General features: G+C 29.8%; 2 protein-coding genes across 4 annotated transcripts; one reads left to right on the top strand and one right to left on the bottom strand.

The window, feature by feature from the left end:
* Positions 1–3,905: 3,905 nt before the first annotated feature.
* Positions 3,906–18,967, top strand: LOC103579768 (ras-related protein Rap-1b). 2 transcript variants are annotated; one of them, XM_008561286.2, is made up of 4 exons: positions 3,906–4,225; positions 13,447–13,572; positions 15,790–16,231; positions 17,245–18,967. In XM_008561286.2, the coding sequence occupies exons 2-4, from the start codon at positions 13,475–13,477 to the stop codon at positions 17,545–17,547; spliced, it is 843 nt and encodes a 280-aa protein (XP_008559508.1). In that variant the 5' UTR covers positions 3,906–4,225; positions 13,447–13,474; the 3' UTR covers positions 17,548–18,967. The 2 variants fall into 2 exon arrangements, with proteins under 2 accessions (XP_008559508.1, XP_008559509.1); XM_008561287.3 differs by lacking the exon at positions 3,906–4,225 and adding an exon at positions 12,298–12,398.
* Positions 18,968–19,421: 454 nt separating this feature from the next.
* Positions 19,422–24,735, bottom strand: LOC103579767 (kinase suppressor of Ras 2). 2 transcript variants are annotated; one of them, XM_008561285.3, is made up of 7 exons: positions 24,361–24,733; positions 24,149–24,289; positions 22,245–24,086; positions 21,585–21,718; positions 20,658–20,795; positions 20,413–20,542; positions 19,422–20,229 (listed from the first exon to the last, which is right to left on the bottom strand). In XM_008561285.3, exons 1-7 carry the CDS (start codon positions 24,505–24,507, stop codon positions 20,077–20,079), a joined length of 2,685 nt encoding a protein of 894 aa, XP_008559507.1. In that variant the 5' UTR covers positions 24,508–24,733; the 3' UTR covers positions 19,422–20,076. The 2 variants fall into 2 exon arrangements, with proteins under 2 accessions (XP_008559507.1, XP_053599005.1); XM_053743030.1 differs by lacking the exon at positions 19,422–20,229 and having other exon boundaries at positions 20,437–20,542; positions 20,636–20,795; positions 24,361–24,735.
* Between the last annotated feature and the right edge of the window lie 120 nt (positions 24,736–24,855).

Here is a 24,855-nt window from a genome sequence, read left to right as displayed (position 1 = left end):
AATAATTTCCGGTCCGTAGAATGAACTTTGAAAACTTTAACATTTAACATTTTCGCTTTCATGTCAAAAAAATCCCACACAGAAAATTTAAAAAAAAATTTTGTCGACTTAAAAATAAAAATTTATTATTTCCTTATCGTCCGCATATTTTCCTCACATGCTTTAATAAAAATACTCAAGTGTTTTATATTGAATATCGTAGCTCTTGTGTGCAATCAACGGTCATTATTTACCCCGGAAAGTTATTGGCTGAGCTATAAATTATATCCATACCAATAAGTCCCGGTCATTTTTCATACCTTTCTTTATCACTCAAAGGCATTCTACTTTTATTTATCTCATATCAAGTTTAATTTATATCTTTTACTATTTTAAATCTGGCAACTCGTCTTCCAAAGAAGAGCAACCTGCCTCAGACAATTCTCATGTTGCAAGATCTCGTTCCTCTTTATACTTAAGTTAACAAAGACCGTCAGACTTTGTTTAACAAACTCCATAGCCCGACCTAAACCTAGAGCAAGAGCAAGAGCGAACTGTTCAAACTACGTGGGCTAAGCAAGTCACGAACTGAAATAAAAAAATTTTAAATAAAAAACTGGAGCTGAAGTTTAAATAAAAAATAAAAATGACTCGCTAAAGAGAGGGAGAGAAGGCGGGAATGTTCACAATGTTGTAGTTTATTCGGGTCCTTTGTTAGATGAATACTCTTCCAACATCCTCAGGCTAGTTGGTTAATTATCTCCAAGTGTATACAACAAATTTAACCTCACTCGTATTACTTTTATAAATTAAAAAAAGTATATATTATTTATTACATTTACTATCTATTTAATTAATGTTAAATATTGTATCCGTTGTTTAAAAATACTTTGACTAGAAAAAATTTCAAAAATATTTTTATCAAACAGGACACAAACGTAAAATTTTTTAGGGTGTAATTATTATAATTAAAAATTAGCTTGAAGCCTAATTAGATTTTACTACTATATATTATAAATTAGATTTGTGTGCAAGTGATTTTATGTGTCTCTAAAACGCATGATCCAATTAATCATAAGTCTTGTTCTCTTGGCAATCTCTCTCTCTCTCTCTTTCTTTTCAGTGTGCTTACATACGTAAATTATTATCGTTACGTGAATACAAGGTACGACGTAACACGTTCAAAGTACCCGACAGGATATTATATGTGTGAGTGTGAGTGGGTTGTAGACATATCAGTTGATGATGTGAGCAAGGGATGTTGCTCTATATCTACTCAGTTTCACTATAGTTAATATATATATATATATATATATATATATGTGTGTGTGTGTGTGTAGTATTATATATATGTGAGTTGGAATAGGAGTTGAAGTTGTAGAGAAACAGGAGTGGAATACGATCACCAATCTCATGAGCACTTGCACTACTATTCTATGATGAGAATGTGGTTGCACTCTAGAATAACCAATCTAACTAAATCATATAAACTTGTAATGATGGTCATGCTTATATATTATTCTATAGGTACGAAAATAAATTTTAATACTAACTACTCAAATTTCATAAATTTTAAATTAGAAAATTTATAAGAAGAAAGTATTAAAAAAAAAAAAAAATTTTTTTTGTACTGCGTAATATTATTTTAAATATATATATATATGTAGGGATTGGTGGGCAAAACGGATCACTCCAAAAATTTGGTAAAATTAAAAATTTTTTTTTCAAAATTTTTTTTTTAGTGAAATCAATGTATTGTCAGTCACAAAAAACACATCCGGTGTCTTCGTCGTATAAAAATTAAAAATTTTTTTTTTACTATCAGTATTGAATTTTTTTTTTACTTAAATTAGATATAAAAAAATTTTATTAGTCATTTTTTTTTATGTTTCATTTCAACTGCCATGAAAAAAAAAATTTCTATGGCAATTTGGTTTAATGCCCAACTGGAAGTCAAAAAATTGGAGGAAACTCCATTATTTGTCAGCGGTCCATTTTACCCAGCCGCCTACTGTGCATATAAAAAAGTATATAAATTAAGTTTGTCAAAAAACGGTAATAAAATTCCCTGTACATCTAAATCGTTACTCCGAATTTGAAGTCTAGGTAAAAACCGCCCGAAAAGTTATAATCGATTTAGAGAGATCCTACAAAAGTTTGCCCGTCTCAGTCTCGTTGACTGATGCAACCGGAGCCTTTCGTCGTAAAGTTTGACGAGATCAACTGTCGCATTAAAGTTATCAGCAGATAAGTAACCCCCAGTACAGTAGCATGTTTAATATTTAAAAGCAATACACAAGTTTATGATAAATAATTTAAAATAAAGTGGGAGTACTTTCAAGAAAATACTTAAGATTTAATTAAATTTTTTTCCTAATTAATTTTTTAAAATGAATTTTCTTAATGCTTTTAAAAAAAGTGACATTGAATGAAACTAATTTGTGTGGGCGGTGTAATGATCGGTGTTGAGATGAATGGAGAAAAAATTAAATAAAAAATGTTAAACATAAAAGCCTGTGTAGTGTTATTACAGGTAATCCGACTTGAAGTGAACATTTATTTCTTATTGATGTATTACGGGAGCATTGGATTGAGTGGAAAAAAAAATTGATTCAAAACTAAAATAATATTAATACCGAGGGCAAATGGATTTTATTTTTTTACTATGACGCAAATGCGTCAGTGTAAGAGATCTGAGACAGTGAATATAAATAATAAAAAAAATTAAGTCAATTGAATTTTGCAGCGGAGTGTCTTTTTAAGGTTGTTGAGAGCTTTAAATCCTTTTTATTTTTACCCAGGTATGTTGAGAATTTCATACATTGAATATCTGGAATTTTATCGCACCCAAAAGAGCTCGAAGATGTAGAGACCTGAGATTGACTATTAGAGAAATTTTTTTTTTTGTTTTAGATAAATTTACATTTACATTTGACATTTCATTTTTTTTTACTCTTTCGATAAAAAAAAAAAAAAAAAAAAAAAAAAAAAAAAAAAAAAAAAAAAACGAGACAAATGGATTGGAAAAATAAAAAATTTAAGTTTTGAATTTCGCTCCATAAAAAATTTCCTGTTTAAAAAAATTTTACGAGTGGGCAGTATGAAATTTTAATTTAAAAAAAAAAAACTACCATCAGATAATTTTACCCCTCCGATTTATTTTCATAAATAATAAATTTTTCTCTATTTCACGTAATTTATTTTACTCAAAAATAAAAAAAGTACCGTCAAAGAAGAGATATAAAATTTGAATATATGATAAATTCCAGGAGCTATAAGAATATTATTGAACGTAATATTTGGATAAATTTTATCAAACGAATTATGCCTTAAGGTAAACAGACGTCTATTCACCTGCCCGCAAGCTTCAGTTTTAGTATACACAGTACACAGCAAAGCTTGTATTCTGTATATCGCAGTATACCTTCCAAGTGTGAGCTAGAGTCGAGGGACGAATAGAGGGAGAGACCAAGAGCGAGAGGTAATTCTACTTACGCGCTAGTAGTCACGACCAACTGTGTGGGTAGACGCCAACCACGCAACACGCAACACATCATATATATATATATATATATATATATATATATATATATATATATATATACAATACATCAGGGAATAGAATAACCAACGAGTAGATATGAGAACTAAAGTAGACTTCAGAATACTACAGTAGAGTATAGGGGATTCAAGTGTGTTATATATGTATAAATATATATATATATATGTATATATATATTTGTCGTAGCAAAGAATCGTTTGCCTTGTGTAGTGCGTTTCTGAACCCCATATCAGCACAATACTCGCACAGTTGAGCGTTTAACGTTCCACGTTCTACACTTTTCTCCAGCAATCGCAATCCTGATTAACACGCATGCGTCTAACTGAGGACACCACCATCCCGGAACGTTCGCGGGGCACCGGACAGAGCTAGCTCGTCTGTCTTTACGCGGTCTCTCTTTTTACTCTACAACGTACACGGTAGACAGTCGGAGTTCAGCCGATCAGGAACGCGGTTACGTTCGCTCCGATTACAATTCGCAAACGTAAACAAATTTTTTTAGTCATTTTTACTCATGCTCCATTAATTTATTGGCTAACCGAGTGACTGCTTACTCATCCGCGGTTTAATTTACCGTCATAAGGAGTTATTACTACGCTTTGGTCAGACGTTTTAATTTACTAGTTGCGTTGCCGCGTGATTTTGAATTTCAAATATTTAAAATAAGTAAATAAGTTAACAGAGGTAAGTTTTAGTTTTTAATTAACTTATTGTTTTTTTTTTTTTTTTTAATTACTTTTGTAGAATAAATTAACTTTGATGTATTTAAAATAACCGAGTGAGAGCTGCAATTTTGGTTAAAATTGTTACTCAGTATTTGAAATTGAGAGAAAGTTCTGAGTATATTATTATAGGAATTGGATGGATTCAATTCCCTGTTATTTTCAAACTTGTAGTTACCTTACTTACTTACTTTAATACAATCACTCCTATCTTTATTCTACTGAATCATTTATAAAGTGCAGACTGTAGTAATTTGAGTCTCAGATATAATCTAGGCTATGGTGTATATATTTGTATGATATTAAAAATATATATATATATATATTTTTCTTTATTGCACGGTGTAGAAATAATTTATTATGTTTAATTTTATTTATGGAGGTGTAGAGAATTGACGTTTCGAGAATTGGTTTTAGGGTGAAAGAATGACGGAGAAAATTACGATGATACTGAGAATCGTTTTACACTTGGAGTTGTCTCTTTGTGATGGAGGGAAGAAATTGGGTGCCGGGTTGAAAGGAAACGAGTCAAAGATGTGATAGTGAAGGGAGGATAAATGAAAGTAAGAGCGAGTTGTGGGTAAAAGGGAGGATGAAAATTATGTCTCGTCAGAATGAAAGGAAAATGGAGATCGTCTTGGTCTTGGGTACCATTCACTCCCTAATCGACGAGTGTTGTTATCGAATCCCTTTGGGATATTTTTATCAAGATTTACTTTGACAAAGATTTTTTTTTCTTGGACTACTAAAATGCTTGTAGACAATTCCAATAAAATTTAAATGGACGTTAGGAATTTTTTTTTAGTATGGAAAATTTTATCTACTGGAAATTTCTCAAGAAAATTATAAAATAATTATATAGAAAATATTTTTTATTACAAAAAATTTAGTCGTAATTTTTACTGAAATTTTGAAATTTTTTTTTTGTGGTAAAAAAAAATTCATTAAGAATTTTTTTAAAAAATTATCAGCAATTTAAATTTGATTAAAAAAATAGACTTTTATTTTTAAATTTAGAAAAAAAAATCAAAAATATTTGATAGAATTTTTTTTTCAAATTTTTCTGTAGATAAAAAATTTCAATTTAAAAAAATTCTCTATTTTAAATAAACTCAAAAAAAATGGCTATATAATAAAATATGTAAGCATTAGTTATCGCGCGAAATTTAAAAAGTTGTTTTCTTTGAATTTTTTCCATAGCAATTTAAGATAAAAAGTTTGTCTAAGCAAAAAATAGAGATGCAGAGAAGTAAGAGTAGAGGTGATAGGTGAAAAAGTGTAAACGTGTCGTGCCAACAAGTTCCAAGTTGGTTTGTCCCTCGACTCAACTCGACTGCTCGACTTGTTCACATAACAACTGCTACTCCACTAGCTCTTATATAACCAACACCTGTTCTTTGTTATATTTTATTCCAAGCGACGGCAGAACGTCTTGATTCTCATTTTAAAAACTCGCACGGAAAATATTATGCGACTTTATTTTTTAAAAATTTATATGCCACACAAAGATATTTAAATACTCTGATAAATCAATTTCGTAATAATAGAGCAGCTTTAAATTTTATCACTCAGCCGATAGCATGGCCTTGTGATAAAGGTACATGAATTTCCGCAGCTGTCAACTTCAATGAATATCAGACAATATTCTTTTATCTTTTATAGTCAAGGGTAAGTGACTAAGAAAGTCAAGTCTTGTGTGATAATTTTTTTCGGGTAAAAAGTAAAAGTTCAAATTTATTATCACTATTATTTTTTTAATTAATATAAAAAAAATAATAACTAATAAGAGTAATTAGTAAATTTAATTAATCATAAATTTTCTATTTACGAATCGTTAGAAAAATTTAATTTTTAACATGTGATAAATTACAAAAAAATTACTCGATAATTCGAATTGATCCCGACAAGTAATTAATAAGTGCGAATCATCTGCGCACCCTCAATAATAAATTATTAATGACTCACGATAATTAATACTAATAAAAAAAAAAAATAAATAATTGTGACAATAAAATAACTTGCGGTGTAGTGAACAAAAGAGTCATCTTTTCGATTACTCAAGAGAAATTTCATTTCCACCCTTATTTCCTAATTACTCTTTTTTACGTCTCTAGTTTTGTAGTGAATATAAAAATAAATAACAATGGTATTATTTTTTTTATAATTGTAATTATTGTTATAATTACAATTATTATTATTATTATTTTTAATTATAATAACAATTATGCTACACTGTAAAAAATTTGTGGAGTGAACGCGAATTGAATCTGGAGGAACTTTACTCCGGGAATTTATTTTAATATCAAAACTTCGAATCGGAGTAAATGTAGATTTAAATAAAATTTAAATCTGATTAAAAGACAAACGGAGTCATTTTTGGTAGACTCCAAAACTCCGAGCGACGAAGTGAATTTGAATTTAAATAAGATTTGAATTGACCGCCGATTTTTTACGGTGTAATAATAATGAAGATAAAAAGTGCCGTGAAAATAAAAAAAATATAAACAGATGGTACGAAAAATATATTATTTGAGGAAGTTGAAGTGTAGACAAGAAGGATTAGGAAATGTAAATGAGATTACTGTCTAGTAGATTTATTGAACTGATGAAAGCCGAACAGAAGCTTTGAATTAAAGTTACTTTTCAATGCCATAAACTTTATGTGAATTTGTCAATCTTATCTAATCTTATCGCGTTGAATTATCGATCCATTTTTTTTTTATTTTTCCATTCTTAATCTCGAGTTTTATTATGATAAAGTGCTTTCATGGATTAGTACAGCTCGCGGAGAGAAACAGCCTTTTTTTTTTAAGGGGGTAATTTTTTTTTTTTAGGTGAAATATTGTTTACTTTCGCAGGTGGTCGGGACGGAGCTGGTGATAAAAAATTTTTCCACACATTTTTTTTAGTACCGCAAATATGAGTTGGAGAAAATAAACTTTTTTTTTTTTTTTTTTTTTTTTATTATAACGGGAGTTTGAAATAAAACAGTAAAGTAATTTAGCATGATGTTCTGAATGCTCGATATAATTTTAAAATCACGGTAGAATAAACAGGCTATTAATGGAATCTGATATATTTATCAAATGCAGATTATATTTACTCTCACTAATTCTGAAACAAATTTTAATCTGATTATTTTTTTTCTTTAACAAAAAAATAAATAATTTTTCAAATATTTCTTAATTAACTTCGTCTAAAATTTTTTATTTTTTCAGTTGAAAAAATGATGCTGAGTTTTAATAAATTTAAAATTTTTATGCATTCATATTTTAATTTTACAAATCTTAATGTCTGCGCAAATGAAATTAAATATTCATTATTTTTTAAGTCACTCATAAATAATTTAAAAATAATCTTTTCAGTTTTTTGAATAATTTAAAAATAAATAAAATATTTTTCTCGCATTAAATTTTTTGTGCAGAAAAAATAAACAGAAAATTTTTAACTGGAGAAATGAATGAAAGTTACGGTTTTTAAAATAAATATTTTTTTTTTCAGAAGCACTTGAGGCGTCCTTTTAATTAATAGAATACAAGGCTGCTTTATTCTAACAGTAATAAGACTCCTAGTCAGTAATAAAGAGTTGTGATAAAGCGAGGTATGATAAAAGACAGGAAAAGAGTTAAATAACAGGAGGAAAAAAGTGAAAAAAGGTGTGGAAAAGTAGGAGAGCCAAGGTAACATCCGGGTCAAATGGGTGTCTCGTAAAAAAGTTTAAAAATTTGTCCGGGTCTTTGGTTTTGGTCGCGAGATATGGAAGTAGATCGAGGTCGTCATTTCCTGCCTTCGAAATCAGAACAATCCTGATAACTTGAAGATTCGCGGCGACTAGTTTTCCCAGCCAACTTGGGCTTTGCTTCTCTTCCCGGTCGTTGTTCTAGTTTTAAATATAATATATATGTAAGTGTATTACTAGTATATAGCGAACGTGCCAAGTAAACATGTGGATCGATGGTCATTCGAGTTCATATATTTTTTTTCTTCTATTACTGATTTCCATTTTCTATCCCTGTTGTATGCAGACATAAACTCAGTCAGGACTTATTGTTAGTTATACATGAGCGTGAGTTATTGTCCAGACGTTTTATGAGAATGAATGGACACTTTAATGTCTTCAGGAAGTCCCATATAACCTTCGATCCAAAGACCTCAAGCTTTTCTTCAGTTCACGTCAGGAATATTATCGCTTTAAACATCCTGTAATACGCTTATATTTTTTTAATATTATATAGACCTTTGTAATTTGAATTTCAAATTTTTTACCGCCAAACCAAAGAGCATTCGAGGCTTTTTTTAAATTTAATTATCACATAAAATATGTAATACTTATTTAAATTCAATTACTTTTGACATTAAAATGACAAAAGACTTTTTTATGTCCGCCATATTAAAAATTCAGACCCGATGGTTTCTAACCTCAATTTTTTAAAAATGATTATAGTTTTTTGTAGTTGAATTTATAAAAAATTAATTGCAAATTATTGTTCACTTTTTTTATGCATAAAGAAATTTTTTTTTATTTTTTGATCCTATATTTTTTTTTTTGTAATAAAGAAAAAAAATTGAAACTGATAACAGACCGCCATTTTTATTTGCTAGCTTACAGAAGCTCTTAAATTAATTTTGCACTTAAATTCAATTTCTTCATGCGTGAAAAAAATTTTAAATAATTTTTTTCTTCCCACATTTTTAACGCGATAATTAAAAAAAATTGCGTGATAAAAAAAAAACATTTGCTAACCTCGAAATGAAAAAACGTCTTGAATAATTAGTTAATTATTTAAATTCGTTGATTAAAAATGTAAAGAAAGAAAAAAATGAAAATAATTATCGTAGTAATATTTAAAGTGTATAAAGTAATTAACAAATGGCAAGAGAGAATTCTTAATTGAAATTTCTATAAATTTAAAGATAAAAGATAGAATCAATAAATTAAAACTCTTATCAAAAGTATCTTTTGTAGCCTTAAGCAGATACTCGTGTTGAAGTAAACCTGCGGGTGCCCAGTTACTTAACATTTGCAAGTAAGATATAAAGTTTATGGTACGATTAAGTAGTCAGCCCACCTGCGGTACCAAATACACTCAAATAAAAACACTCAGCTCGAGTTTACGCGCGCAAACAGAGCAACATATAAAAACTAACCACTTACAATGAATAAAAAATAAAATGTTTGAGGAAGAAAGTTTTGTTATTAAGAAAGCGTTTTAGTGTAAACAACAATTTCCTATCTAGATACTACATGCCGCGAACTGGATATTGACAAGCGAAAAATGATCGAGTCGAGAGGAAACACGAAAAAAACCACTCGCCGATGAAAAGAGAAAGAAACTCAATTTCCGGTTAGAAACGTCTTAGTATTTTTTTAACATTTTTCCGGCCATTTATTTTCACTCATGTTAAATTTAAGGACTTAGCTCGTAATTTATGTAATCGTTTTTTTCTTTAATGCCGGCTTAGTACGCAAATACTTATCGGGCTTATAATAAATTAAACATTTTTTGAGGAAATGATAAACTCGTCGCTAAGGACGTCTGTAGAAAATTAGCCTTTGAAAGCCTGATGATAAATTTTTTTCTACACTGTGAAAAATTCTCATTTAATTTTACTATGGGTGTATTGTAACCCCGGACCATAAGAAAATTGATACAAAATTTACAAGTGTCCCATACACTGTGAAAAATTCCCATTAAATTTTACTATGGGTGTATTGTAACCCCGGACCATAAGAAAATTGATACAAAATTTAGAAGTGTCCCATAGTAAACGGTATGCGCAGATGACACATTTGGGACCTATGCGCATACGTTTATTACACTGTGAAAAATTCCCATTAAATTTTACTATGGGTGTATTGTAACCCCGGACCATAAGAAAATTGATACAAAATTTAGAAGTGTCCCATAGTAAACGGTATGCGCAGATGACACATTTGGGACCTATGCGCATACGTTTATTACACTGTGAAAACTTCCCATTAAATTTTACTATGGGTGTATTGTAACCCCGGACCATAAGAAAACTGCTACAAAATTTACAAGTACCCCATAGTAAACGGTATGCGCAGACGACACGATTGGAACCTATGCGCATACGTTTACTATGGGGCGCTTGTAAATTTTGTAGCAGTTTTCTTATGGTCCGGGGTTACAATGCACCCATAGTAAAATTTAATGGAAATTTTTGACAGTGTAGTAAACGGTATGCGCAGATGACACGATGGGGACCTATGCGCATACGTTTACTATGGGATACTTGTAAATTTTGTAGCAGTTTTCTTATGGTCCGGTGTTACAATACGCCCATAGTAAAATTTGTTGGAAATTTTTCACAGTGTAGATGAGATTCAGTATCAAACGATGTGATAACTGATAATTACCCGCATGAAATACATTTTACGCATTATTCAACCAAGTCGGTCTATTAAGCCCGCGCAGGAATTAATTCTATCGCGGTTGAAGCTAGACCGACATTAGACCACGAAAATCGGTCGTTAGTCCATATATATACTCCACCAAGAGATAGCTTTGAACATACATTGTATATATATTTCACTTTATTTCTCATTATCTGTCACCTGTTGCATTAAATTGCAATTTTATCAAAACCATCCGCTGAATTATTACAGGAATTTTGCACCGTCAGCTGTACTACAGCCATATACTCAATTTATAATTTTATTTCTTTTTTCGTAGTTCAAAACTGCTATATATGGACGCTTATATTATACGTAGATTTTCTCCTGTCAGGAATAACTACGTATAATATAAACGTTTTTCGTTCTTTATACTGTTCTCCAGTAGAAAAAATATCAAACACGAGAGAAATTTTTTTTTTCCAAAAATAGTGTTCTCTAGTGAAAAAATTAGTGTCCTGTAGTAAAAAGATTCCAAAAAAGTAAAAGTCATAATTTTTCTGAACTTTTCAAATAAAAATTTTTCACGAAATTTCAAATTTCATCCGTTGAACTAAAGACTGATATTTTAATTTCTGTTAATCATTTTTAAATTTTCAAGTAATCATTTCGCTCTATAAATTTTAATACATAGTAATTAAATATATTTATTTTCAAAAACAAATTTCCAAAAATGTTATCTCACTTCCCAGCATCCTTTATTCCCAAACTTGGCAATAAAGTGAAAGATGGTTAATAAAGATGTTAATGAGTCAATTCGTAAGTCGTAACTGTATAAATAATTATAATTAGTAATATTTTATTAGAAAAGTAAGGGTAAGCGTGAATAGTGAAAGTTATCCAAGGGAGAGTACTAATAAAAATGACAAGGGTCGAATAGTTTGTCTTGCTGAAAGAACACGGTAATTTTGTAACCTCTTTCTTCTTGTGTACTAAGTGCGGGTATCCAAAAAATGTTATCGGCGTAATTTTATTTTTTTTTTTTTCCTTTTACCGACAAGAATAATGATAGCCAGGGGAGAAAAGCCAGTTTATTTATTCTGGTGTTTTACGTTGTCCTGTAATTTAATACATGGAACTTGACATGTCTATGGTACTAGCTTTTAACATTTTCATCCATTTTCTATTTTTTTTTTTTTTTTTTTTTTTTTTTTAATTGTATTATACGCGCTTTTTTTTAGTTACGTTTCAGATGAAACTGTAATTAAAGTGCAAATTGCTACACGTCAACTGAGATCGAATTGAAAAGATGTGATATAAATTTCTGTATACATTTCAATGTTTGTGTTAAATTGCTGATAGAAAAATATTGAAAAATATTATTTGTTTAAAGACAACAGAAAAAAAAAAAAAAAAAATATATATATATATATATATATATATATAAATTTTTTTTATTTTTTTACGATTAAAAAAAATAAAAATTTTTCGTAAAATAGAATTTTCATATCAATCTGACTAGTAAATCCATTTAGATCCGATGAATGCTTCCCATCTCACGAGATAAGAGGGTGCGAAAATAAATTCTATTGAAATCTACGTTAACATGTCATAACTTTTATATGGAATTATAAAATATGAACGCGAGTGTGGGTGGCATCGATAAATGACGATTCGAAGATTATAAAAAATGTGCAACAACCTCTTGACCTAGTAGTGGAGTCCTGATTTCAATACTCGAGAGCACTAGACATTTAAACTTTATTTACATATATCGGTAACGTAAAATTTAAATTTACATATAAATAACTTAATATTTTTATTGCTCAACAACTTTATTAAAAATTTAATGTAAAAAAATATAAATTTTTTTTTACTTGGTGAATTTTATTTTTTAAAATTGATGTTTTTCCAAGTATTTAAAAGATGAGATGATAAATTTAGAGTGGAAAAATTTTTATGCAAAAATGATTAGGATATTTGAATAGTTGATAAAATTCCCTGTTGAATGAGTACCCACAACGATAGAGTGCAAGTAGGTCATTGTTTAATTTATATGGTAATTATTTATGAAGCTGACATTCAGTGCTTTTAATGGACTAGTTTAAATATATTGATGTGGGTACTCATTTCACGTAGAATTTTATTATCTATTCTAAAGTCATATTTTTCTTTTTTTTTTTTTAATTTAAAAAAAAATTTCTCATAAATTTTCATATTTTGTCAACTTTGTGCAAATATATCAATGTGGGTACTCTTTTTGCGCAGAATCTCATCAGCAACTCGGTGATAATATTCATTAAGCACTTAAAAAAAAATCGTCGCCAAAAATTACACGAGTCGCGACGTCCGTATTTTTAAAATTTCAAATATTACCCGCGATAAAAATTAAATGAACGAGTTGGACCGTAATTTTTATCATGTTACATATTTTCTAAAATTGGTAAATTTGATTCACAACAGATATTACTCTTTTATTGCCAATCATGCTCGATGTTTCAAAAGTTTCCCAATAAAAAATTCATAAGCATCAAGAAAGAAAAAAAACGATAAAAAATGAACGGTGGAAAGTTCCTTTCCGAATCAATTAGAATAATTATTCCAAAGTTCAATTTCAGTTGTTATACATCTGTACTCTATATATACATGTATTTTGAAATTCATCAAGAATTTTATTAAAAAGTATAAAATATAAAATATCACGTATTCTTTTCTTTTTTATATTTGAAAGTTCATATTTCTGTAACACGATATTTTTTTACTTCACAGCTAAGCTCTTATTACTTTTACTTGATTTCATATCTATATAAATTTTTTTTTTCTAGAATTGTGTCATCAGAACCACGACGGCAAATGATGAAGAGTAGACATCAATTTCGTAGGAGATTTAGTCTTCAACCATCTTCTTCTTTAAAAGAAGAAAAAGAAGATGGACCTACTAAAAGTATCAGGTAATTATATATATATATATAAATTTTTTTTTCATTTCATTGATCCTTCTTTCAAGTCTCTATACTTTATATTTTTTATTTTGTACTAAACACATATTTCTCTATATATATATTTATGTAAAAAAAAAAAACTGGTGTAAGTTCACACACTATGCCGGTGTTAAAATTTTTCCTAGTATTATCAGTGTAAAAAAGTAGTATAGTTTTATTTTTCAATATCAGAAATTGCATTTCAAATTTTAAAAAAAATTTTTTTGTTTCAAAATGAATGATACGACAGATTTACCAATTTATGAAAAAATCCGAGAACATTTCGGCTGCCCGATTTCAAAACACAGTAACTGAAAAAAAAAGTTTTTTAAATATGCATTGAATCAAGTACACGAGACTCCATTAGAACTAAAAATACTAAAAAATCGATTTTTAAAAATTTTTCAGTTACTGTGTTTTGAAATTGGTCAGCCGGTTTCCCCATAATCACATATTAATGTTAGTTATGTAGTATGGAAAACAGGTTTTTGAGATTCAAATTTTTTTTCAAACTAAATCGGCGGGAAAATTTAAATTTAATTATCAATGATTCATTTTTCATCTTTAAATCTGTTCTTACCTCAGAGTTATGATAAAAATAATTATTATTTTGTTCCTAAATATTTAATTTGATATGCGATCAAAAATTTCCACATTTTGATAATTTTTTAATTTTTTAAAAATATTATTATTTTATTTCTGTTTTGTAAATTTCAAAACACGTGTACTCACACCCTTATACCCCGATCAGAATTAATTTACTCCATATATACACCACTTTAACACCGGTAGGATAACACCAACAAGTAGCACCGCTACACCAGTGTTAGTTCATTTATCATAGCCTTATATATATAGAGAAAGTGGATCTTTAAGGGATTAAAGATTTAACTGGATAAAAATCCTTAGGTAGTAAAACCACTGATGAGTCTTGTTACGTCAAAAAAACTTTGAAAGGAGTAAAATAAAGTGAGAAAATAAAATAAAAATAAAAAAAGGACCTTGTGTAACAAACGTTGATTGCCATCATTACGCTCATATCCCTTTTGCACAGGGCTAGTAAACCTAGAGAGGATTATCGTGGGTGTTTGTGAAACCGCCATAGAAACTCGGCAACAAAAACATAAAAAAAATATATTGTGTAACTTCTCAAGGACTTTAGGTAACGCTCATGAGCCGGCTTACGAAGGAACATTATTTTTGCTCAATTAAATTTAAAGAAATTCATTTTTTTGGGTTTTAAATTTTCCCGCGTTTTTGGTCGTAGAAAAATTTTTTCCGGCGACCCCATTGTCAAAGGGAATATTTTTTTTTTGAATTTTATGTTATTTAGAATTGCAAGAGCCCCTTGATGTCAGAGTACTTCAAAGAGTTGAGGGGATTGTCGAGTAAATTACGCTGTGGTAAAGTTTTGGCTTATTGAGATAAGAGAATTTTATAACTTTATAAGTTTTAGTTTTTAATTTCGGTACTAGAATCGGGGATTTTTATATTGATTTTAAAACTCTTTAAAGTTACACTAACGAAAAAACTTTTGTAATATTAAAAATATAATTTTTTTTTTTTTTATTAATTTAAAAGTGTGCGAGTCAACCTCCCTTGCAAAAATAATCAACAATTTAAATTCATAAATTTTTCATTTATCAAAAAAAAAAAATAATTATTGTCTGATACAAAATAAAAAAAAAATTTTAATTTTGTTAAATGTTAACGTAATTTATTTTTTAGAAAATTTCAAAGTTTTAATTTAAAAGTAAAAAAAAAAAACAAATTAAATTAAATGTATTATTAGTTAACTATTGTTTAAGTTTAAATTTATTAGTAGTGCGCAGACTTATTGACAGTCATTTCCTCGGTGGAGATACAGGATAGAGTACAGTAGATTGGGGTTTATTAAAGTTGACTAGAGAACACACATTGCTGAAAGTAAAGCTTGGATTTAATTACGACCGCCTGGTGTGCGTAATATTCTCCGACCTGTCGTTTTCTTCAATTAATTAAAACAAATTAATCAAGGTCGTTTTGTTGTTTCTTTATTATCCTTCTTCCTCTTCTTCTTCATCATCATCATCTTCTGTAGACTTCCAACCCTTTCAAGAGGTCAAAGTCTTCACAGAAAATTTTTCCAATAATAAGAGTAATTTAATTTCCGGCTTCCACTTTTATTTATTTTTTTTTTTTTTATAGAAATGAAAGACTCGTAGAGTCAGAAACAGACGAAAAATCATCAGATGCGCCAGCCCGACACAAAATAGTCGTTATGGGAGCAGCAAAAGTTGGAAAATCAGCGATAATAAATCAATTTCTTTACAATACATTTTCACCAAAGTACAAACGGACTGTCGAGGAAATGCATCGGGGCGATTTCAATGTATCGGGAATCCAATTAACTCTTGACATACTCGACACTTCGGGTTCATATGATTTCCCAGCAATGAGAGAATTGTCAATAAGGTCAGCAGATGCATTTGTTTTGGTCTATGATGTTAATGATGCCAGTACGTTTGCCGAAGTTGAAGCCCTCAGATCCCAAATACTCGCTAGTAAAGGAACCGTTCCGATAGTCGTCGTCGGGAATAAAGTTGATCTGGTTATAGAAAATGACAACGAGACTGATTCCGACTCAGAGGTATGCACTCATGTCTACATTTTGCTACACTAATTAACGGTGGGTTAATTATTGTAGTTATTGTTTTATAGTTACAAGTACTTGGTAACTTTAAAGTCAATTATTGTCACTAGTTTTAATTATTTATCGTGACCTGATTTCATGAGTTGATTTAAATAATTAAATAAATCACTTTTAAATTACTTTAGCGTCTAAACTATTGATTTTATTAAAAATTTCTCAGGAAGTTTTTTTTAGGAAATTTAATTTCCTATAAAAAAGGTCCTTATAAAAATTACCATAAAATCAATTGTTAAAAAGTTATAGATTTTTAAAAGAATTATTTTCATTGATTTAATTTTTTTGAAATTTTAATTATAAATGTAAATGCTTATAACTTTTGAAATAATGAGTCTATGAAAAATTTGTATGAGACATTTTTTATAGGAAATTTAATTTCCTATAAAAAAGTTCTTTATAGAAATTACCATAAAATCAATCCTTGCAAAGTTATAGATTTTTAAAAGAATGACTGTCATCGAATAAATTTTTTTGAAATTTTAATTAAAAATATAAATACTTATAACTTTTGAAATAATGAGTTTATGAAAATTTTGTATCAGACCTTTTTTATAGAAAATTTAATTTCCTACATAAAAGGTTCTTATAAAAATTACCATAAAATCAATCGTTAAAAAGTTATAAATTTTTAAAAGAATGATTGTCCATCTAATTAATATTTTGATAATTTTTTTGAAAATATAAATGCTTATAACTTTCAAAATAATAATTTTATGAAAATTTTACCTCAGACTTTATTTGTAGCAAATAAAATTTCCTAAGAAAAAGTATAATGACTTTTTTTTTTAAATTGAATAGTTAAGCCGCTAGAGATGTAATCTCTTATAAATATATAAAAAAAATTTAAACTCAAGTTTAAAATTATCGAGTAATTACTGAAATAATTAAATTATTTACTCCAATGAGTTCTTGAGAACTCAAATGATTTTCAAGTAATACAATAATTAAATTAGTTCCAGGTAAATACAGAACGGACAAGAGAATTAGTGGAGACTGAATGGGAAAACGGATTCGTTCAAGTATCGGCAAAGGACAACTTCAACATAACTCAAGTATTTAAAGAGTTGTTGGTCCAGGCGAAGGTCAAGTACAATCTGAGTCCAGCATTGAGACGCAGAAGACGTCAATCTTTACCTCCGCCTCAGCATAATTCGCGCACCAGCACCGCCCATGTACCGTCACTTCAACAACTGCAACATTTGCAGCAAATACGCGAGCGTTCCGGCGGTAAAAGAAACTCTTGTATTCTCTCGTAAACTAGATTTTTTATTTTTACATTTTAAATTTATTTATTTACAACAATAAGAAATTACTTAATAAACATAAGTTATTATTTATGACCAAATTAAAATGAGCTTTTCAAAATATTTTCATCTATAGAAGCTTTTAGTTACTTTGAGATATTTCCCGATGCTGAAGAGTGAGAAATATATATATATGTATAACATAACTTGGAGTAATTAATAAATTATTACATTACATAATTAATCTTGACATGTCAATCCGAGAAAATATTTCAAATCATATTTATAATGGTAATAATTAAATATAAATATTGTAAGGGTGGGTAATTATTTATCTGGAGCCTCTTTTAAATAATTAAACGTTAATTAATTAAATATATATGTATATTATGAATAAGTCTTTAAAACTTGAATATATAATGGTTGTTATTTTTTATTTACGCCGATTTACTAGTCAATAAAAAATTAACGAGGCGCAATAATGTCTCTGTAATTTTCTGCTATAAATTTAAATATGTAATAATAAATATATGTAATAAGTATAATATGTAAATTGTGAAAATATATTTATTTCACTCTACAACTGTAAACATATAAATATATATAGTATATGTATTAGGGTGGATAAAAAAAAAATTTGAATTTTCCCGCTCTCGCATTCAAAGTCTGACAAAAAAAAATTTGAATTTTTCCCGCCCTTTTAAAAAATTTGATGGAAAAAAAATGTTGAGAAGTTTGAGTAAAAAAATTTGAGACTGCTTAGAAATTTTGAAAATTTTCAAAATTTGTTTTTCGCGGCAAAATTTAAAAATTACAAAAAATTTTTTTCTAGCCGCAGATTTTTTGAAAGGCGACTGAAGAAAATTGAAATTTTTTTCTAAACTACCCTAATAAATATATAAATATATATATTAGTTGTAATCATAAATTGTAAACTTTTTTTTTTAATTGACATATAAATAAATAAAATACAATCAATAGTAACAGCACATGGAGTATGTAAATAGTTGTAATGACTATTAATGATAATAATAATATTTAAAAATGTCAATTTAAATAATTGGCTGTTTAAATTTTGAAATAAAATTGTAATTTAAATAGTCGTAAAAATATATATATTTGTCTTGTATTGAGGTATTTTTTAATGGACTATCAACTTTTATTGCTTTTACTTTTCACTTTGTGTTTATCATGGGGAGCGTTTTATTAGATCGTTAAAGCGCGAGGAAAATTACGATTGGAAAATTTTAAAAGGTCACAATTCTCTTGCGGCACTTGGTAAATTTACTCGTCAACCTAACCAGGGTTTTGGTTTACTTTTTAACGGATTAATTCATTTTATTTTAAGTTTAATTATAATTTATGGAGGAGGAATAATATTTATTCAGGGTGTTTACATATTTAATTATCTTGTTACTGTTCCACATTTAGTTTTAATTCATGAGGTGAATAAAATTTCATTTTAAATTCAAAAAATAAATTTGTATTTATTTCAAACCTCATAATCCACAAATAGAGATTTTTTTCGAACGCAACTGAAAATTAAAATGCCTCTAACTTCTAAACTAATACTCTAACGATAGTTTATTTTCAGAGAAACAAATTTCGCTAGGATTTGTCTAGGATATCTCTAGGATTTTTAAAGAAAGAAATTTTTCTAAGTTTTCTCTAGGATTTCTCTAGGATTTGTCTAGGATTTCGCTAGGATTTCTCTAGGATTCTCAGAAAAGTCTTGATTATCAGAACATCTGATGAAAAGTCGATTTTCAAAAATCGAACCGAAACCAACAACTTTTTTTTTTTTTAATTTTCAATTTTCATAGCAGGAAGTTTAAAAAATAAAAATAAAAATAAATAAATAAACGACGAATTTGAATTGTTACCGGTTTATTTTTTTTATTATACACATCCATGATAAATTTAACATCTCACTCATTTAAATAATAATTTTTAAAATTTTAAAATAATTTACATTAAAAATGCACGTCTGATATTATACAAAAAATTAAATTTAAAAACACATAATAATTAAAAGTGCTGTATGACTAGTGCACTCAACAATTATCTCTACCGATAATCCATTGATATTTTATTATTTTTGTTAAATTAACAATTTAATTATCAATTTATCATAATAACAATAGTGAAAATAAAAATAAATTAACTACTGAAAAAATATCAACAATTCAATTTAAATAATAAAAGACATTTTCATAAAAAAAAAAATATATATATATATATGTATGTGTATAAATATTAAATTTTGAGTATTTAGTATAAATAAAAAATTTTAAATTAACGAAAAAATGTCTTTTAAATAAAATTTAATACTATTGATTGAATACTCGTTATCATTTGAGTGATAGACGTGAACAAATTGACATCACGTCAATCATTTTAGTCGAGGTACTTCTTAATGATAATTAATTAATTAATTTGTTATTAATATTAACAAGTTATGTACAATCGTTTATTTATCTTTGACTGATTTATTAAATTAATTAATTAGTTAATTAATTAACTAATTAATTAATACTATTATCAAAATACTGATTCCGCAGAGCGCGAAATTTGAATAGGATGAGAAGGACTACGCACTAATCTTTTTTTCGGCAACTTATCGAGCTTTGATAGTAGAGTTGAAAAATCCGGACGTTTATCAGCGTGATAAGCCCAGCAGAGCATTAATATTTCCTGTAATTATTTATTGTTAATTAATCAATTAATTCAATAAATTAAAAAATTCCCAGAGCGGGAATTTTAATTTAAAATTAAAACTGGATTGGAGTAAATGCGGATTTAAATAAAATTTACGTGTTTATAATTTTAAAAAATAATTAATTGATTAAAAATAAATATAAGGACAAGTATGATTACCTTGACCTCACGTGAAGCTTGTAAGTTTGCTAGAGTTTGTTTCATTCCTTTACCGACTTGCCATATTATTGCCTCAGGTGGTTGCCCTTTAAATGGCCACTCTCCGCAGAGTAATTCATACCACACAGTTCTGTAATATTGTTCATTAAATATCATCATACTTTCTCTTATATATCTGTATATACATATACATTTATATGTTAATTTAGTTTAATTTTTTTACTTTAATTAAATAAAAAACAAACCCGAAGGCGTAAATATCAGAGGCTTCAGTAAATGATAATTCTTCTTGATCTCTTGTACGCTGGGGTCGAAGTCTCCGCACTATTTCCGGTGATAAATAACACAGCCAACCGGGTGGAATGCTCAATCCATTACTTTTTCTATATTTAATTAGTCATATTTTATATTTCATTGATTTATTAATTTAGTGTATGATGTAGGTTACGGGTACCAATTTTGGACACTTGAAAAATTTAAATAAAACACGCGATGACAATTTTTAAAATGTCTACTCAGGTACTTTTATCACGCATGTTACAGTAGAAATTTTATTTTTTACTTTTTCAATACCCCATCAAAAATCCATATGGGAATCCAGCCTAGATACCTATGGGGTTTTCGGACTTCTCATATGGTTTCTTGTAGAAATCCAGCGTAGATTCTGATATAGATTCTCACATTCCCTATGGAAATCTACACCATGCTAAATCCATATAGGAATCTATGGAATCCCATATCGATTTTTATATCGATGTCTCATGAGAATCTACAACATTCCAAAACCTACCCATGGATTTTTATATAAATCCATAGACTCCTATATTAATTCCTAAGGATTCTTATATAAATTCATACTTTTTTCAATGGATTTTTATGAATTCCCATGCAATCCCACATGGAATTATTTAATAGGGTAATTGAAATAAAATATTAAATGTCCAAAACTGGAACAGTGACCAAAAATGGTGCTGCGACTAAATTTAATTATTTAATAATGACACTGAAGTTTTCCGAAGTCTGATAATTTTTGGATTTTTTTTCAAACTGATAAATTGCGAAAAAAAAAATATTTACAAAAATTGCACTTAAAGATTTTTTAATTTTCTACAAGTGCATATTTTTTGTCTAATTGATTTGTTGAAAAAAAAAATCAAAAATTAATAATTTACCTGTTACCATAACAAACTTTTGTTACGCTGAATAAACCGAAGTCTGTAATTACGACTTTTCCGGTTTCCAAAAATATATTTTTGCTCTTTAGATCTTTATGAACTATTCCACGTGCGTGAAGGTAACCCATTCCCTACAAAAATAATTTATTCATTTATTCTCTTCAATGTAATTTTTAAACTATTGGAAAATTTTAATTAACAAGAGTTTATTTAATACATGGGAATATTCTATTAATAATTAATAACTAATCGATAATTAATTATAACGAGATTAAATAAAAAAAAATTTAATGCGCGTAATGGAATCAAAATCTCCGTAAAAAATTTCTAAATTTTAATTATAATTAAAATTTTTAATTATTACTTTTACCGTTAATTAGTAGCGAATTTTTTATCACAAATACATAGTTTAATTTTTGTAATGTGATTCGAAATTTAATTAGCATAAAATATTTAAAAAAAAAAAATTTCAAAAAATCTAAAAAATGACAATGATTTTTTTAAAAAATTTATTCCGTAGCTTTAATAGACCGCGTACTTAAAAACATCAATCAGGGGTTTTTCAGCAATTAAATCAATAAAAAATATTTCCAGAATCTCGATTTTTGAATTAAAAATTTAATTACCCAGCATAAATATATTTATAAAAATACTTACCTGAGAAATCTGTTGAGCAATGACAGTAGTTTTAAGCATATTAAACCTGTCCTTTCTCAAATGAATATGAGTAAAAAGCGTCATGCCTTTGCTCATACTAGTGACGATCGCCAAATGCGGAGGTTTCATACAAGCGCCCATGAATAAAATCAAATTTTCATGTCTCGTCTTACGGAATGTCGCAACTTCCAGTTTAAAAGCCTCAAGAGTTTTCTCATTATCCGAGTAGTGATCCATGTTCAGGACCTTGATAGCAACGTCTCCATGCCAGTTGCCCCGGAAGACGGTCCCGAATCTTCCAGTGCCTATCGGGTCCCCGATCTTCAGCTCGTCGTAGGGAATCTCCCACTCGCGCATCGACAAACTGTTCTGCCTCGGCCAGCGACTGTTGTCTCCTGGCTCTCCATCAGAGACCTGGGAGTCCTGGGAGTCGACTCTCACTGGCGTGCGCTCCGAGTCTGTGCTGACACTTCCCGATCCTGAGACACTGACAGTCTTGTCGCTGTCACTGGACATGACTGTGCTGTCAAGTCGATTGTGTCCATCGACCATCAGTGTCTTCTCATTGAGTGTCACGTCAGGAAAATGGAACTGCTGCTTTACCGTCAGCATGTGAGTGCTAGTAGCAGTACTGGTAACATTAACGCTCGTTATTGTTTGACTAGTCGTTTGATTACCCGGCAGTAACGCTGGACTAGAAGGAGTTGAGCTGTTGCAGCTCGAGGTAGTTGAACTTGAGTCAGCACTAGTGAACGGTATGTTTATCGTCGAGTGAGGGTGAGACCGTTTCCGGTCCTTGCGGTTAAGCGAGCTGAGTAAATTTGAAATATGATGATGATGATTCGGTGAAGTAACACTGGGTTTACTTAAAGTCGGCGAAGCATTTGCGAAACTGTCAGCTTGAAGTGTTCGTTTGAATTCGTCGAATAATTCCTGCGGCAGTCCGCAAGAAGGCGGGACCTTTGACTCACAGTCCCGGTGACATTTATACTTACACTCCTTGCACTTCAATCCCGTGCCGATGAACATCTGCTTCTCGCAATAGTCGCACGTGGTCATCATCTTGAAGGTCTTTGTGAACCGGTGGTTGATAATGTGACCCATTCCCCGAGTTACTGTCGGGGTTCGTGGTGACTTGGGTACCTGGAGACTGGTAACAGTTCCTTTGTAACTGTTGTCATCGCTCTCGGCACTAGAATAAGGTGGAGATTTAATGGGACTGCTGATATTCAGAGTATCAGCGATGTTGGCGTTGCTGCTGTCAGACCCCGGCTCCGTTGGCAATCTGATACGTCTCGGATGCTCGGTTTCCCCGTTCTCTAACCGATTTGCCAGCTGCGACTCATGAGATTTCGACTTTGTCAGCGGGAACACCTCAGGCGGTTGATGGCTCTGGTGTTTTTTGCTCGGCGGTGGGGTCGTGGGAAACTTTACATTAGCGCGCGCCTGCTTGCTCAGCAGTGGAGTCGACGGCGGACTGCTGGTGAGACAAATAATCGATGACGACTGGCTCAGAATGTCATTATTTACGTTTATGTTGTTGTGATAAGGAATACTGTCTTCAGATGGCACCGAGCTGCGAGTAGTTCGCGATCTTACGGGTCTCGGAGAAGGTCCACTGCGTAAATGGTGACGATCCCACGAGTCCCAGTACAAGTTCATGTCAGTTTCTTTGTCTCCTTCTAACAAAACGTCAATATAACGGCGTAGATTATGCAGAGCTCGGCAAAGTCTACGTAATTCTTCTTCATGCCGTAAATTATTTTCTCCCAACATCAAACTTAGCTCGCGTTCGGATTTTTCTTTCAGTGCTTCCAGGGTATGGGCTTTGCTGCAGACGCTCTAAAAATATTTTTTTTTTTACAATTAAAATAAATTCAATCATTTATTAATTAATTACTCACGTTTATGGATTCTGGAGTGAGACCAACAACACGTAGCCACTGTGACAATGATGGATACTGTCTCATTTCAGGTGGCAAAGACCCGACAGCTAATTTCGACTTGGTAACAAGTTGTTTTGAATAAAGTTTTATTAACTTCCCCTGAAAAAAAACAAAAATAAAAATGAAATTTACAAATTGATGACAAATTTATTGAAAAAATAGGCTCTTACTTCCAGAGTTCGAATTTCTTGCTGAGTTAATTCAGCGCTAGTCGAACACTTGGTCCTGAGACCTTCTAATCTCTCTGCTGAAATTTCAATCATTGACTGGACGACATCCAGAGCCCGACGTAACTCAGCATCCTCACCCTCCGCCATCGTTTTTATATATATATTTATTTATTTATTTAATAACTAATATATTAATTATTAATGTGTGTTGCCTGCATCCAGGCACCAACAAAATAAATCACTTAACAGACATCATAACCTTCTGCCAGCGCAGTTAAACCTCAGGACTACTAATTATTTAAATAAATAAACGTTAATAAAGAGCTAACCACCTCGAGCACTGGTATTTCCTACGGTAACCACTTATCAACATTGACAACCATCTTGGCGGTCTAATCAGTGACGTCAAACGATCAGTAAATCACCCGACGTCGTCCGAGCGATTCCGACTCTCTCCCGTCAGCTCTTTCTCCTCCTCCTCGTCTTCTTCTCGAG

The sequence above is a fragment of the Microplitis demolitor genome, chromosome 2, assembly GCF_026212275.2.
Source record: "Microplitis demolitor isolate Queensland-Clemson2020A chromosome 2, iyMicDemo2.1a, whole genome shotgun sequence".
Lineage (NCBI taxonomy): Eukaryota > Metazoa > Arthropoda > Insecta > Hymenoptera > Braconidae > Microplitis > Microplitis demolitor.
The sequence above is the reverse complement of the archived record's forward strand: the minus strand, read 5'-3'. Positions and strand labels throughout refer to the sequence as shown.